Source organism: Cherax quadricarinatus, chromosome 11, assembly GCF_038502225.1.
Source record: "Cherax quadricarinatus isolate ZL_2023a chromosome 11, ASM3850222v1, whole genome shotgun sequence".
Classification (NCBI taxonomy): Eukaryota; Metazoa; Arthropoda; class Malacostraca; order Decapoda; family Parastacidae; genus Cherax; species Cherax quadricarinatus.
In genome coordinates, this window is record NC_091302.1 from 46298787 (window position 1) to 46316454 (window position 17668).

A 17668-nucleotide genomic window follows, 5' to 3' on the forward strand; every position below is an offset into this window, starting at 1 on the left:
TCACCTACCCTGTCCTCGCCTACCCTGTCCTCACCTACCCTGTCCTCACCTACCCTGTCCTCACCTACCCTGTCCTCACCTACCCTATCCTCACCTACCCTGTCCTCACCTGACCTGTCCTCACCTTCCCTGTCCTCACCTACCCTATCCTCACCTGCCCTGTCCTCACCTGACCTGTCCTCACCTACCCTGTCCTTACTTACCCTGTCCTCACCTACCCTATCCTCACCTGCCCTGTCCTCACCTGACCTGTCCTCACCTGACCTGTACTCACCTTCTCAGTAGTAGTAACCAGTTACCAGTCTCAGTAGTAACCAGTTACCAGTAACCGTCCGTTGACTCAAACGACCAACCGTCTTGAGTCACGGTCTCCGTTCACTTAGTGTATCATGCCAGTCAAAGTCAATATGATTCAGTCCACAGTACCAACATTCCCTTACTGACTGAAAGACAATACCTAGCCTTTGAGCAATGTGTTTGTTCTCACAGCTTGTATCTGAGATTTGTTCAAGTGCTGCGAAATGTGAAGTTCAGATTAAGTTCCTATAGATCCGTGAATTACTTATTAACGTAGCCGAGCGGTCAGGCACTGGTAATACTGTCACTCCTGTCTGGACCCCAGCCACAATATCATGCACGCAGGATAGTGCGACTATCCTTGCGATGGCGACTTGTTCAAGTATTCGTTCCTTCCCAGGGGACGCTTTGAGAAGAACTTTACTTGCAACGAGTAATGCCATCTCTTGTTGACGTCACATGCCGTCTGCAGAAAGACGTTTCTGTTGCGGCTAGTGCTCTCACTAGAGTGTCTGTCGTTGTTCCTAGTGTTCCAGATGGTGATAACGTCCTAGTTGACAGTGATTCCTGCAAAGTAAAAGGTCTATTTGTTGAACCATCCTTACATGTTGTAAGAGATAGTAAGATCCATTTCTACCTGGCCAACACTTCGGGTCACAGTGTTCGCCTTAGAGCAAATACCAATCTTGTTGACCTTGTTCACTATCCTTACCCTGTTCAGGTAGAGGATGAGTTGTCACCTGACCAGTGGGTCGGTGCTATTTCTGCCGGGGAGACCTCATCCACCTCACTGGATCAATCTGTTCCACCAGTTGAGGAGAAAGACTTAGCTCCCACTGACTTCCCAGATGAAGTCAAGCGTTTGTTGACTCTGTTGAACAAACGTCGTAAAGCCATTGCTTTACCAGGTGAGAAGATGGGTATAACGAACTTATTGTCCCATCGTATTCCACTTGAACCTGGTACTAGACCTATCTACATACCTGCGTACAGAATGCCTCATTCACAAGTTGCTGTCGCAGAAGAATTGATCAATCAAATGCTTGATGATGGAGTTATTGCACCTAGCAATTCACCTTGGAATGCACCCTTGATACTAGTACCTAAGAAGGATGGTACTTGGCGTCCAGTAATTGACTTTAGGAAGTTAAACGCAAAAACCATTCCAGATCGCTTTCCACTCCCTGTACTGGGTGATCTTTTACGTAATATTGGAGATAACAAAGTCTTTTCAACCCTAGATTTGTTACAAGGGTTTTGGCAAGTCCCTCTTCACGAGGACAGCCAAGAGCTAACTGCATTCTCCACTCCTACAGGTCATTATCACTTCCTCCGTATGGCATTTGGATTACGATCTTCCCCTATCACGTTCTCAAGGCTCATGACTAATATCTTTAGAGGTCTCATAGGTAATGCACTTATGGTGTACTTAGATGACGTAATCGTCATGTCTAAAGACGTGGATACACACTTGAAAAGACTTGATGTAGTACTTGGTAAGCTTGAAGAAGCCAATTTAAAGATCAAACTGTCAAAATGTCAATTTTTCAGATCAGAAATTAAGTTTCTTGGTCACGTAGTCACTCCTAGAGGGGTTACGACTGACCAAAGTAAAGTAACTGCAGTACTAAATTTTCCAACTCCCAAAACTGCTGATGCCGTAAGATCCTTTGTGGGCTTAGCAGGTTTTTATAGATCTTTCATTGCCAATTTTTCTTCCATAGCTGCTCCTCTAACTGAGTTGCTTAAGAAAGATGCTCCTTTTGTTTGGACCTTCCGTCAAGAAAGAGCATTCCAAACTCTAAAAGAAAAGCTAACATCTGCTCCAATTTTGAAATTTCCAGATTTTTCTAAGCCCTTCTATCTGACAACTGATGCTAGTTCAATTGGCATAGGTGCCGTACTAGCTCAGAAGACCGATGGCAAGTACAACGCAGTTGCATTTGCTAGCCGAGTCCTTACAAAGGCTGAACGTAATTATACAGTAACTGAGCAAGAAGCTTTAGCAATAGTATGGTCTTTAAAGCACTTCCGAGACATTATTTATCAGTACTCTGTTCATGTCTTGACAGATCATGCTCCACTGATACCCTTATTCCAGAACAAACAACCTACTGGAAGGTTAGCTAGATGGACCTTGACTATCCAAGAGTTCAATCCCACCTTTGAGCATTTACCTGGCAAGTCAAATGTAGTCGCAGATGCCTTATCGCGACATGTTAGTATAGTAACTGCAGACCCTCCATTTAGTGCTGAAGATGTAAAGAATGCTCAACGAACAGATCCCATGTGGTCTGGTGTGATTCGATTCCTGCTCCAGGAAGATCTTATTCTGACTGTGAAGCCACCAGCACCCATCAGTGACTTTCTCATGAACCAAGAATTACTGTATCGAACAGCCGAGTTGGGTACTCCAAGCAGAAGAGTATACCAGTTAGTAATTCCACAGTCACTAGTGAATGTAGCCTTACAGCTAGTTCACGATGTACCAGGTGTTGCACACCCTGGTATGGATCGTTCAGTAAAACAAGCCAGATTGAAATACTTTTGGCCTCGAATGGCAACTGATATTTCTGAGTATGTTAGGAAATGTAGTGTCTGCATGCAACATAAAGGTAATGCTAATGGTCCTAATCCAATCCAAGTGTATCCAACTACTAGCGAACCTTGGGAAAGAGTTGCGCTAGATTTGTTAACTAATTTCCGATGTTCCCTCCAAGGTAACAAACATCTGTGTGTTATGGTAGACCATTTCACCAGATATTGCGAGTTAGTTCCTATTGCAGATAAGACTGCCGAGACAGTAGCTAAAGCGTTTAAAGAACGCATTATCTGCAGGCATACCACCCCTAAGTCCCTAGTAACAGATAATGGAGGTGAATTCTGTAATGAAATTCTTGAAAATTTGTGTACCTTGTACAAGATCTCTAAGTCCACCATTGTTCCTCATCATCCTGCCAGCAATGGGTTAGCGGAACGAACCAATAAGAAAGTACTTGATGTATTGAGAGCCACTATCAATCCCAATAGTGAAACTTGGGATGAAGTTATACCTGATGTGCAGTGTGCTATAAATTCTGCTTACAATGTTTCTATAGGTGACACTCCACATTATGCATTGTATGGTGTAGATAAACGTTTGCCTTATGAGTTGTTATATTCTAATCCGAAACCAAATTACAACCCTGATGATTTCGTAGCAACTCGTACCAGCTTAGCTCAAAGTGTTTTTAGAAGAATCCGTGAAACACTTCATAAATCAACAGCTGAATTCACAAGAGTCGCAAACACTCGATCAAAGCCATCCAAAATCAAAGTAGGTTCGAGAGTTATGCTGACTAATTTTAACAAAACGTCTGCTATGCCAAAGCTTGATCAAAGGTTTGTTGGTCCTTATCGAGTAGTTGAACATATCACTGGAAATAAGTATAAGGTTAGAGAGATTAGTACTGGTCAGTATAAAGAATCGCATTTGGATCATATGAAGTTAGTATGTGATGATAATGATGTTCCAACCCAGACTAATGTGACAGACTCTGAATATCCTCCTGATCCTGTACTCTCTTCCTCTGATACTCAGTCAGAAGATCAACCTGAATGTCGTTATTCCCTACGTACACGACAGGTATTGAGAAATCCTCAAGTATCATTTGTAACTTCCAATTCAGATTTGCCTCAAATACAGCATGAGTTAGCCAATGCTACAGAATTTGATCCTCCCAGAGAGGACACCCATTCTGCATATGTCAATCACACCCTAGCAGAGTTGGGGTTAAATGTAAATAACCTGTATAGATGAATAATTACAGTATCAACTTATCAGTATTCAAGAATTTTTTTTTTGTGTTCATGTTCTCTCCGCATTCTGAGAGTTAACAGTCTAGATTTGCGTGCACCGAATCTGCCTTTCTGTTAAACACTCTTTCTTTGTATATATTCCTTCCTCAGAATCCGTAGATCACATGAATACAGATCGATCGATCAAAATTTTTGTTTTTATCACTTGTAATCTCAATGTTGAGTTCGTTGTTCATTTGTTGAGTTTTAAGTTGTACTATAGTATACCTTGTATTACATTACAGTTTCAGTTACGTAAGCTTTCATTCCAATGTTCTACTTATGTATCTATAATGTTTCATGTTGTGTACTTTGACATTGTATAGAATCAGCCCAAGCCGTATACCTGCCATCTCTAGTTTGTATTAGTTGTATGTCGGGACGACATACGTTAGCGTCGCCGAGCTCTCAGTAGTAGTAACCAGTTACCAGTCTCAGTAGTAACCAGTTACCAGTAACCGTCCGTTGACTCAAACGACCAACCGTCTTGAGTCACGGTCTCCATATTGTGCTGAGCTGACACTATTTCAAAACACCCACTACGGGGTACTGGCCAGCCGCCTAGTCAGTATTACGAGTGTAACCAAGGAGGAAGGTAACGGCTGCGGGCTCTGTCCACATAACAGTGATTATACGTATAACAGCCTACGTGAGTATTTCTACCCTAATCCACGTATCGAACTCCCACATGATAACCTGACCTGTCCTTACTTACCCTGTCCTCACCCACCCTGTCCTCACCTACCCTGTCCTCACCTACCCTGTCATCACATACCCTGTTCTCCCCTCCCCTGTCCTCCCCTACCCTGTCCTCCCCTACCCTGTCATCCTCTATCCCGTCCTCCCCTATCCTCACCTACCCTCTCCTCACCTACCCTGTCCTCCCCTACCCTGTCCTTACCTACCCTGTCCTCACCTTCCCTGTCTTTACCTACCCTGTCCTACCCCAACCTGTCCTCACATACCTTGTCCTCACCTCCCCTGTCCTCACCTACCCTGTCCTCACCTACCCTGTCTTCACCTACCCTGTCCTCACCTACCCTGTCCTCACCTGCCCTGTCCTCACATACCTTGTCCTCACCTTCCCTGTCCTCACCTACCCTGTCCTCACCTGCCCTGTCCTCACCTACCCTGTCCTCACCTACCCTGTCCTCACCTACCCTGTCCTCACATACCTTGTCCTCACCTGCCCTGTTCTCACCTACCCTGTCCTCACCTCCTATCTCTGCTGCAGTGTGTCTCAGACAAGAACTTCGCCAGCAACAATAGCTGCATGTACGACCCAGCTCAGTGTACACAAGGCTTTAGCATCAGTATCTGGGAGAGATCCAACTTCAGCTTGCAGGAGTTCATGGGCGCCAGTAACTACCAGACTTTTCCCTTGAAGTACCTGGTCTCCACCGGTAAGTGTACCTGGTCTCCACCGGTAAGTGTACCTGGTCTCCACCGGTAAGTGTACCTGGTCTCCACCGGTAAGTGTACCTGGTCTCCACCAGTAAGTGTACTTGGTCTCCACCGGTAAGTGTACCTGGTCTCCACCGGTAAGTGTACCTGGTCTCCACCGGTAAGTGTACCTGGTCTCCACCGGTAAGTGTACCTGGTCTCCACCAGTAAGTGTACTTGGTCTCCACCGGTAAGTGTACCTGGTCTCCACCGGTAAGTGTACCTGGTCTCCACCGGTAAGTGTACCTGGTCTCCACCGGTAAGTGTACCTGGTCTCCACCGGTAAGTGTACCTGGTCTCCACCGGTAAGTGTACCTGGTCTCCACCGGTAAGTGTACCTGGTCTCCACCAGTAAGTGTACTTGGTCTCCACCGGTAAGTGTACCTGGTCTCCACCGGTAAGTGTACCTGGTCTCCACCGGTAAGTGTACCTGGTCTCCACCGGTAAGTGTACCTGGTCTCCACCGGTAAGTGTACCTGGTCTCCACCAGTAAGTGTACTTGGTCTCCACCGGTAAGTGTACCTGGTCTCCACCGGTAAGTGTACCTGGTCTCCACCGGTAAGTGTACCTGGTCTCCACCGGTAAGTGTACCTGGTCTCCACCGGTAAGTGTACCTGGTCTCCACCGGTAAGTGTACCTGGTCTCCACCGGTAAGTGTACCTGGTCTCCAACGGTAAGTGTACCTTGTCTCCACCGGTAAGTGTACCTGGTCTCCACCGGTAAGTGTACCTGGTCTCCACCGGTAAGTGTACCTGGTCTCCACCGGTAAGTGTACCTGGTCTCCACCGGTAAGTGTACCTGGTCTCCACCGGTAAGTGTATCTGGTCTCCACCGTAAGTGTATCTGGTCTCCACCGGTAAGTAACCGGTAAGTGTATCTGGTCTCCACCGGTAAGTGTACATGGTCTCCACCGGTAAGTGTACCTGGTCTCCACTCGGTACCGGTAAGTGTACCTGGTCTCCACCAGTGTACCTGGTCTCCACCGGTAAGTGTACCTGGTCTCCACCGGTAAGTGTACCTGGTCTCCACCGGTAAGTGTACCTGGTCTCCACCGGTAAGTGTACCTGGTCTCCACCGGTAAGTGTACCTGGTCTCCACCGGTAAGTGTATCTGGTCTCCACCGGTAAGTGTACCTGGTCTCCACCGGTAAGTGTACCTGGTCTCCACTGGTAAGTGTACCTGGTCTCCACCGGTAAGTGTACCTGGTCTCCACCGGTAAGTGTACCTGGTCTCCACTGGTAAGTGTACCTGGTCTCCACCGGTAAGTGTAGCTGGTCTCCTGGTAAGTGTACCTGGTCTCCACTGGTAGTGTACCTGGTCTCCACTGGTAAGTGTACCTGGTCTCCACTGGTAAGTGTACCTGGTCTCCACCGGTAAGTGTACCTGGTCTCCACTGGTAAGTGTACCTGGTCTCCACCGGTAAGTGTACCTGGTCTCCACCGGTAAGTGTACCTGGTCTCCACTGGTAAGTGTACCTGGTCTCCACCGGTAAGTGTACCTGGTCTTCCTGGTCTCCACCGGTAAGTGTACCTGGTCTCCACTGGTAAGTGTACCTGGTCTCCACTGGTAAGTGTACCTGGTCTCCACTGGTAAGTGTACCTGGTCTCCACCGGTAAGTGTACCTGGTCTCCACCGGTAAGTGTACCTGGTCTCCACCGGTAAGTGTACCTGGTCTCCACCGGTAAGTGTACCTGGTCTCCACTGGTAAGTGTACCTGGTCTCCACTGGTAAGTGTACCTGGTCTCCACTGGTAAGTGTACCTGGTCTCCTCCGGTAAGTGTACCTGGTCTCCACTGGTAAGTGTACCTGGTCTCCTCCGGTAAGTGTACCTCGTCTGATTATTCAAGATTAATGAGCTTGTGTATATTAGACACATGTGTAACACTTGGGGATCTTTACTGTGGAATCGTTTCGCCACACAGTGGCTTCATCAGTCCAAGACAGAGAGAAATGGTTGAAGATCAGATGGAGTTTGAGTTAACCAGTCTCCATTGACCTCAGACTGAGAGGGACTGATTACCTTAAGTTCCTTCTGATCTTCAACCATTCTTCTCTATCTTGGACTGATGAAGCCACTGTGTGGCGAAACGTTTCCACAGTAAAGATCTCCAAGTGTTGCACTTGTGTCTAATTTATCAACTTGTCGGTTCTCTAAACCATTTATCTACGTTAATGAGCTTGTTGAATCATGTCAACAATAGAAGCGTCCCTGAGGGAAGACACTTTCGTTCATTGCTACGGTACAGGGAACTCAACAAGATACTGTGTAGAGGGAAAGAACTGTCTTCCTGATGTTAGTTCAGTAACTATGTCTGTCTCGGCATTTCAGAACGATGTGGGGCATTTCCTGGCATTTAAAAATTCTCGCTATACGTGTAAATTAAAAATTCTTGGCAGAATTTCTCGAAGTATAATGAATCTTTAGTGGATGTTAAATAAGGTTTAGTCATTTTTCTTTTTGTTAATAAAACTGGAAATCTTTATGTGAGTTTGTAAATGTTGATGAGTGTTTTTAAGACTAACACGTAAAATACGATTTGTCTAACCCAGGTATACCATACATGTATGCCAAGTAAAGTACATTTGTCTAACCCAGGTATACCATACATGTATGCCAAGTAAAGTACATTTGTCTAACCCAGGTATACCATACATGTATGCCAAGTAAAGTACATTTGTCTAACCCAGGTATACCATACATGTATGCCAAGTAAAGTACATTATGTAAAGTGAAAGGAGACAAGTGTAACTAATGTGACATTTTTATTGTGGCAACGTTTCGCTCTCCAGGAGCTTCGTCAAGCCGTTACAAACAGTACATGGACACAGAGGGTATATATAGGCTCAGAGTGAGATGTAATACTAGTGATAGTAACAGTGATATAACTTGTAGTAGTAATACAATATGTTAGAACAATTAACTCACACATGAGTAAAAGGATATAAAAGCTATAACTTGGGTAACCTAACAAATGGGTTAGATAAATATTTCTATTGGATGTGCAAGACAGGTATACAATACCGACAAGATGAAAGTTAAGGCACTGCAACATCATGGTATCTTGATTCAGAGGACATCTACATGACCTTCTTCACAACCTCTACAACTAACCCATCACAGTCAGGTTATCTCCTGTGTGTGTCACCTTGACTGTTATACTGTTCCAAGATGAGCTTCTCTAACAGAGTCAAGATAAAACCATCCAGTGGTACGATCAATGACTCCACCAAGCTTGCCCTTGCTGTGGTAATCAGGGGTCTACAGGTCAAGATTAATACCATCCTCTCACTCCACGAAGCCTTCATTATTGTCTGTGAAGAAGATGTTGAAGCTGAAAAACTACTGACCTCCTCTGCTTTGTCCACTTTATCAGACCGTGGCTTCAAAGTCATGTCTTCTCCTGCCTTACGAGCTAAGAGGACTGTCTTCTTGAAGAGACTTGACAAACTGATTACCATACAACCTGTTGAAGACTTAAAGACCTCCATAGAAGAACAAAATCCCTGGGCTACAACTGAAAGCATCACCAAGATTCCTACTGCCTCCTCCATGCTGAAAATCACTTTTACTGATGTGACAATGGCTGCCCAAACTATGGCTGAAGGCCTGGCCATATACTATTACTTCATTAACTCCAGTCATATTGAAGCTGAGCGGTACCATCATATTACTCAGTGCTGGAGTTGCTACTCTTACCTACACTCTACAAAAGACTGCCCCACAAAAAAACAAAAAGTTCTGCTCTACCTGCGGGTCTGAAGGCCACGATTCCAAGACTTGTACTTCTACTGCCCCACTTAAGTGTCTCAACTGCAAAAACAAACACCATACTCTCGCTGCAAAGTGCCCCACTCGTCGTGAAATTCTGAGAAAATGCCAAGAAGCAGAAGAGAAGAAGACACCTTCCAAGTCACCTACTTATGCTGCCATCACCAAACTCCAGGCCGACAACAAAACTTTTAAAAGCTACGCAACCCGCCACCACTACTCCATCAGCTTATGAACCTACGAAAATTCATTACTGTATGCTATATACACACATGCATAATATGGCGTTATCAGGGTCCTTCAACACTGTTATTAACGAGCTCTTCCGATTGAACAACATGCCAAACTTTACTTTCCCAGACTCTCCACCATCTGCCGACATCAAGCTCACCAAAGAATTAGACAGCATCACAACACCTGAAATTCCATCTCCAAGAAACAACCAATCAGCGACTTCCAACATCACCACCGCTGTGGACCAATCACCTGAGTCTTCCACCTCTGCTACTACTACTAACGAACCACCTGCTTCATCTCCAACTTAACCACCAAAAGCCAAGAAAGCTAAGACACTTCCTCCTGAAAATCCACCTCAAGATACTCGAAGACCTGAAGAAATGGGAGAGGAAACAATATTTAGACCAACTGAACCCCTCACCTTCTATACATATAACCCTCACACCCCGTCGTTATATGCACCTCAGGTCATCTATTCCATACACCATGGTAGTATCAAGTACACTGTTGCTCCTGGATGCAATCCCCACACTGAAACTGCCCTAATTGCAGACTTAGAAAAAGACAGCAAAAGTCTGCTCAAACTTAGTTTATTATCAAAACCTGTTTTCAAAAGACTTCAAAATGGCTCTACGACAGGAACGAAAAACTAACAAAACGCAGATATGAAGAGTGTTATCCACCAATCAACGCTGACCCTCTCTCCTCTCCGCATACTTAACCAATCATATTGAAACATGCCTCCCTCTCCATCCCGCTTCCCGCCGATCTCCAGCAACCAATCGCCGACCAGATCTACAGATCAACCGCCATGATGCAGCCTGCACAGCTTGCCCACGTCGTCCACATTCTCAGCCAAGTCCTGTTCTCTCCAGCTCTATCCCACGATCGTCTCAGCTGCTGGGTTAAGCCCTGGCTCTATTTCTACAACTAGGAACACTGTAGATGAATGGTTCAGAGAACCGACATGTTGATAAATTAGACACATGTGCAACTCTTGGGTATCTTTATTGAGGAAACGTTTCGCCACACAGTGGCTTCATCAGTCCATACAAAGGAGAATCTTGAAGAACAGGAGGAGAATGAGATAATCAGTCCCTCAACCTTGAGTCGATGTGGTCAGTCCATCAATCTTGAATAGAATACGGCATACGTGCTGAGAAGGAGCTTATAAACCGTTGGCAGGAGAGGTGCAGAAGTCATAGGTCGTGTAACATTTGTTCAATGTTGAAGTAGGTCGTGCCCAAGAATTAGGCAAGCGAAGAATTCCCAAGTATTAAGATCCCAAGAAGTTGCAGTGTCTGACAGGTTTGTAGATGAATGGTTCATCTACAAACCGTATGCCGTATTCTATTCAAGATTGATGGACTGACCACATCGACTCAAGGTTGAGGGACTGATTACCTCATTCTCCTCCTGTTCTTCAAGATTCTCCTTTGTATGGACTGATGAAGCCACTGTGTGGCGAAACGTTTCCTCAATAAAGATACCCAAGAGTTGCACATGTGTCTAATTTATCAACTAGGAACACTCCTCTCCTTCGCTATTCTTCGTCTGTCCCGTCTTCCCCCCTCATCTCATTGGGATCTTACCTGAACTTGTTCGTTCGTTCAACCCATCAATTTGGGAAGGACCTACTTCCACTGGGGAATCCCGCCTACCAGTGACTATGCCCTCGTCTGCTACACATCCCTATTCACTGACGCCTATATAAGCGCCAGTCTCCTTACTGCTCTTGACTCTTGCCCTGGCAGGTCATAGCAGCTCTCCTTACTTACTCAGTCTCCCTACGATCCCCGTTGGGGAGGGGAACCTTTACCAGCGTTGTCTTCACCTTGACTTGCACGATGAGCTACGCAAATCGTGTCAAGATCAAGCCAACAAGTGGTACCGTTGATGATTCAACGAAGATTGCTCTTGCAACTGTTGTTCAAGGAACACTGAAAGTTAAATTCAACACCATTTTGTCTCTGAAAGAAGCATTCATTGTTGTGTGTCACGATGATGCTGAAGCAGAGAAGCTACTCACTACAGATGCCACCACTACACTCACTGCTCAAGGGTTTACTGTTATGTCATCTCCTGCCCTCAAGGCCAGGAAATCAGTATTCCTCAAAAAACTGGACAAGATTCTGACGTCTCTATCACCTGCAGAACTCAAGACATCCATCGAGACTCAAAATACTTGGGCTACTGTTGACAGCATCACAAAAATCCCGAATGCATCGTCCATGCTCAAGGTCACCTTCACCGACGTTAACATGGCTGCCACTGCCCTGAACGAAGGTCTTGCTGTTTACTACTACTTCATCAGTCCAACTTACATCGAAGCAGAGAGATATCAGTACATCCAACACTGCTGGAACTGTTATTCTTACCATCACACCACCAAAGCATGTCCAGTAAAAGACAAGAAGTTCTGCACTACATGTGGTAGTGAGGGACACACCTTCAGTTCCTGCACCATTGCTACTCCACCACAACCATCGTGCTTAAACTGTAAAAGTAACGACCACCATACACTGGCAGCAAAATGTCCTACACGTAAGGATATTGTGAAGAAAACACAAGAAGCAGCAAAGAAAAAACCTACTAGCAACACACCAACGTATGCAGCAATTGCAAAGATCCAAGCTAATACTACGAAATTACTTCAAGCTACTACTCAGCCAGCCTCCACCATCATCACTCCTCCAGCTTGTGACGTAACCAAGATCCACTACTGTCTCATATACGCTCACATGCAAAATATGGCTGTACCTGGATCTTTTAACTCGACCATCAATGAGTTATTTGCACTAAATAATATGCCATCATTCATATTCCCAGCATCTCCACCTTCGGAAGAAATACTAAAATTCACCAAGGACTTAATCAACACCTCTACACCTGCAGCTCCAACACCATCAACAACTAGTGACGTCACTCCAACAACGTCCAATGAGAAGTCTCCATCGCCTCCACTCCTCAACGAAACTGACCAATCAGAAGCCTTTCCACCAGAAACATCCTCTGATTCGTCCATTGAAGATGAAGAAGAAGAAGAAGAAGAAGTTGAAGTGGAAAATATACCTTCACCAGCACCAACACTAACATCCGAAGACCCAATATCACATCCTAATCCTGAAACATATAAGGATGTACTCGATTGGCATGGTATATTTTTCTGTACCACAGAAAATAATCCTCAAGTCATGGAGCCAGCTGAACTCAAATCTCACCTCATCCAAAAAACAGTCAAGTTTGTTGAAGATACCAAAGCTACTTGTGGAACTAAAGCTGCTTGTGGAAATGAACTTTCACACCTTATTAAGCATGCTGAAAAATTAATCGAAAACCCTAAATATCGACACTCGTTAACCCATCTCTCAAGAATTCCTCTCCAACAATTTAGACGTATTGAAAATGGAACACCACTCAGTTATTTCGAAAAACAGAAAAAAAAAACACCACAAGTCTAGATAATCACCAAGCCATTATGAAATGACCAATCAACATTGAGCTCCTCCCTTGTCGCCTGCAGCCACCAATCACCATCAAGAAGCAGAAATCTTCCATCCAGCAAGTTGCAGTCAGCTCCTACAGAGTTCCTGTTGTCTCTACATCGTCTTTCATCATCGTCATTCAGGCTTAGCAGTTGGGTTTAGTCCTGACTCTTCTCTCTTCGACTCAAGACATTCCTCTCACCGTCTATTCTTCGCACTGTCCCCACTTGCCCCTCGCCCCTCGTGGGTACTTACCTGTGAGTCCGATCCCGATCCTGATCTATGCTTCAGACTCTCTACAACCATGGTGCTGTAAACACCACCTCCAAGGCTGAGGGACTGATTACCTCATCTTTTGTATATAGTTCTTCTCTTTTTCTAATTATGTCCAAGAATCTGTATTGATAAAGCCACTGGATGGCGAAACGTCTACAATAAAGATAACCAGATGTTGCACAAGTGTCTTAACTTTCATCATTTCTATTGGAGGCTGGATAGAGAAGGCCTGTTTCAATGTTCATCCTCTGTAATGTGCTTTGTGTAGTATTAACAGGAGAGACAATGTGATGGCAGAGTTTACTGTTTTCAGGAGGATTCTTGCTAAGACTTCAGAGATGGTGAAGCTGCCTTTGTTTTGTTTAATTGTATTAGAAACAGCTATTAGTGCTGATTCGATGCACTTGCCTCTGCGGAAATTAGTTTCTTTGATCACTAATTGGGCGTCCCTGAATTTCATGAGATGATTGGTGGAATTTCGGTGTTGTACACAGGCGTTGTTCAAGTTATCGTTCCTACATGCGTAAATGTGCTCTGCCATCACATAGTCTCTCCTGTTAATACTACACAAAGCACATTACAGAGGATGAACATTGAAACAGACCTTCTCTATCCAGCCTCCAATAGAAATATTTGTTATGTTACCCAAGTTATAGCTTTTATATCCTTTTACTCATGTGTGAGTTAATTGTTCTAACATATTGTATTACTACTACAAGTTATATCACTGCTACTATCACTAGTATTACATCTCACTCTGAGCCTATATATACCCTAGTTTAATAGTTTAATGTGTTTATTATGCACCCCATACCCATCCTGTGGGCGGTAGTCAAAAGATTACAGAGGTACATAATTGGTCCAGGGACTGAACTCCAAAGTTTTGATAGCTGAGCAAGTTACAAAGGTAATGAACTAGATCTGGTCATAATCATGACCAAGTTACAAAGGTAATGAGCTCCAGGTTGAGCTGGTCACACTCATGAATAATTGCAAAGGTAATGAATCATAAACACATTAATCATGAGAATTTACAAAGGTAATGAGCTCCAGGTAGAGCTGGTCACAATCATGACAAGTTTCAAAGGTAATGAATGATAAACACGTTATGACATGATTACAATCATAGACAAATTACAGAGTAATGAGCAGTTAACAAACATAGCAGGGAATTCATCCATTGCCCCAACAACAGATGTTGCTAGGTGCCTGTCTCTCCTCGGCAGACAGCCATTGCAAACAGCAGCAAGTTGCCCAGGGATCTGCTGCTTGCACGAGCGCCATCGACCCTCCCCAAGAGGTCCAAGAAGCCAGTGACTCCGTTAGCAGCCCGATGGAGAGCTGTTCTAGGGACATGTCAGCGTCCTGGTGGACGCCAAGTTGACTGAAGATCCCAGGCCCTCGTGTGCACGGATGTTGAAGCTTGAGGAATTGAGTACACATGCCTGTGGCACACCTGGCAGCTGCCTCGCGGTCGAACTCCACGATGTTGTCCCTGTAGTGGAAGTTCCTGTGAGCCCGGCACTCCCTGCAGTGCCATCGCTGACATCGTGGGTTAGGGGAGAAGTACCCTCTAAAGATGGGGTGGCGCTGGGAGTTGGGTGGGTGAGGCGGGGGAGACGGGCAGGGGTGAGGCGTTGTGAGAGGGTCACTGTTTACTACACACCCCCTCCCCCCCCAGCGGAGAGGGGGGGAAGCGCTGACTGGTCCTGATTCAACAACACCAAATAATCTAAAACTGCACAACACTTCAACTATTTACGCTGAAACGATGCACTGGGATGTCCGTTCGATGCTCTGGTATCTTCTCAAAGCATTCACACTGAGTTCTGTTAAGTAGGGACCTGGTCATCCTCTTTGACCAGGAGCTATCCTTGAAAATCCAGCAGCTAGCCCGCTACACAACCTGCCGCGTCGGCCATGCCAGCAGCTGTGTGTATATATACCCTCTGTGTCCATGTACTGTTTGTAACGGTTTGACAAAGCTCCTGGAGAGCGAAACGTTGCCACAATAATAATGTCACATTAGTTGCACTTGTGTCCTTTTACTTTACATATTGCCGGTAATTCTACCAACTTTATTACAAAGTACATTATGTCTGCGTATAGCAGTTGAGGTCCCGTATGTCCATACAAACCAGCTCGATGTATGTCTTGCAGTAATGTTGGAATAATAGAAATTAGTGACAGAAACTCAACTGCATTGTATAATTTTAGCATGTCGCTGGAGTATAGTGAGAGTATAATGTTTTGTGGGTGGCGCAGGTGGAGACGATGAGGGGCACCCAGGTGTGGCACTCTACCATCAAGGCATCTTCTTGGTGGGGTTGGTCTCCACGGGCACCATGTACTGGAAGGAGATGGTAGTGGGTGCCGTCTACAACGACACCTGGACCAACATTGCCTTGCGGTGGGATCCTGTCAACGGCCTCGAGGTAAATCTTCTTTGATTCTGTCCGCCTTTTCTTGTGTCACTCATTATCGAATATGATAAATAATGGAAAACGGGAGACGTGCACTCAAAAACAATCGTATTAGAAGAATACTCAGTTGCTGCTGAGTGCGAGGATCTAACCTCACGATTTATGATTCCAGATCAACTATCATTTCTCAAATGCATTTACAGATATATATATTTTTAGATTATGTGGATTATTATGTGGATTTACTCATAGATGTGTTCTCTAATATAACGCTGCTCCCCCTCCCCCCCAGTGTATTCATCACTCACTTGCTAAATTAGACACATGGAGAACGCTTGCTCTTCTTTATTGAGGAAACGTTTCGCCACACAGTGGCTTCATCAGTCCATTACAAAGGAGAATGGTTGAATCTCAGAAGGAGTTTGTGATAATCAGTCCCTCGGCCCGGAGTCGATGTGTTCAGTCCATCACTGATGGACTATTTACATCGACTCCAGGCTAACGGACTGATTATCACAAAGTCCTTCTGAGGTTCAACCATTCTCCTTTGTGATGAATGGTTTGAAAAACCGACAAGTTGAAGATTGAGACACTTATGCAGCATATGGGAATCTTTATTCAGGAAACGTTTCGCCACACAGTGGCTTCATCAGTCCAATACAAAGAGGAAGGCGTAAGGAGAGGAGGAGTATGAGGTAATCAGTCCCTCAGCCTGGAGTCAATGGGACTGATTACCTCATACTCCTCCTCTCCTTACGCCTTCCTCTTTGTATTGGACTGATGAAGCCACTGTGTGACGAAACGTTTCCTGAATAAAGATTCCCATATGCTGCATAAGTGTCTCAACATTCTCCTTTGTAATGGACTGATGAAGCCACTGTGTGGCGAAACGTTTCCTCAATAAAAATATCCAAGTATAGCACATGTGTATAATTTATTAACTTGTTGGTTCTGTGAACAATTTATGTACACCGGTGACCTGCCTACTGTGTTCTCAGGGTATGATCAACGACAGGAGAGTGTTCTACAGGCAGTATGGTGTGAACTGCACAAGGCTGCCGCCCCTGAACCCCCCAGAGATCATGATCGGATGCCACAAAGACTCCAACAACACCGTGTACCGCGACTTTAACACGGCAGACCTTGACGAACTAGCCATCTGGCAGAAGCGACTCCCTGACAACAACACCGTCTTCTTTCTCGGTGGCTTTGGTTAGAGATGATAAGGAATTTGTTGCCATTCAAAGTAAACTTTCGTTAAGTGATTATTTTTTACACAAATCAATTTTACAGGCTAAGAATTGTTATCCTATTTCCGCTCATTTCAAAGTCCAGCGTTATTAAGAGTAAACTACCCCCCAGGATGCGACCCACAACAGTCGGTAAGCACCCAGGTACCTACCTACTTACTGCTAGGTGAACAGGAACAGCAGGTGTCTTAAGGTAACATGCCCAACGTATCCACTCGCATCGGGGATCGAACCACCGGACATTCAATGTGTGAGATGGCTCCTACCACTTGTTAAGCCTTTTCAGAAGTAACACACAAGCGGTTACCTGTTCCCACATCAAGTAATTCCTCACAACCAAACATTTAACTGTTTTTTTCATTAATATATTCCCCTTACAAGGATTTATTTAGTCATCTACCGAGTGGTTGTTGACACTCGAAGATCTGTCAATATTCTTATTACGTCAGCAAGTATTTAACTCTTCCTTTCTATCATAAATTCTGACACTCGGGACTCTATTTTTATGTAAAAACAAAGATTTTAACTTTGCAATTTAACTGGTTAGTTTTATAGATAAATTAAGGACCCCCATACCCATCCTGGGTGTGGGAGTTGCACCATACCCATCCTGGGTGTGGGAGTTGCACCATACCCATCCTGGGTGTGGGA

At 44.9% G+C, this 17668-nt stretch overlaps 1 protein-coding gene across 1 annotated transcript in view; it reads left to right on the forward strand.

Moving 5' to 3' along the window:
* The window catches only part of LOC128687481 (uncharacterized), a 97738-nt gene that overhangs the window by 13397 nt on the left and 66673 nt on the right, over window positions 1-17668 (forward strand). The window contains exons 3-5 of the mRNA XM_070084070.1: window positions 5369-5537; window positions 15610-15779; window positions 16766-16979. Of these exons, the coding sequence (XP_069940171.1) occupies window positions 5369-5537; window positions 15610-15779; window positions 16766-16979 (553 nt within the window). The remainder of the gene's footprint in view (window positions 1-5368; window positions 5538-15609; window positions 15780-16765; window positions 16980-17668) is intronic.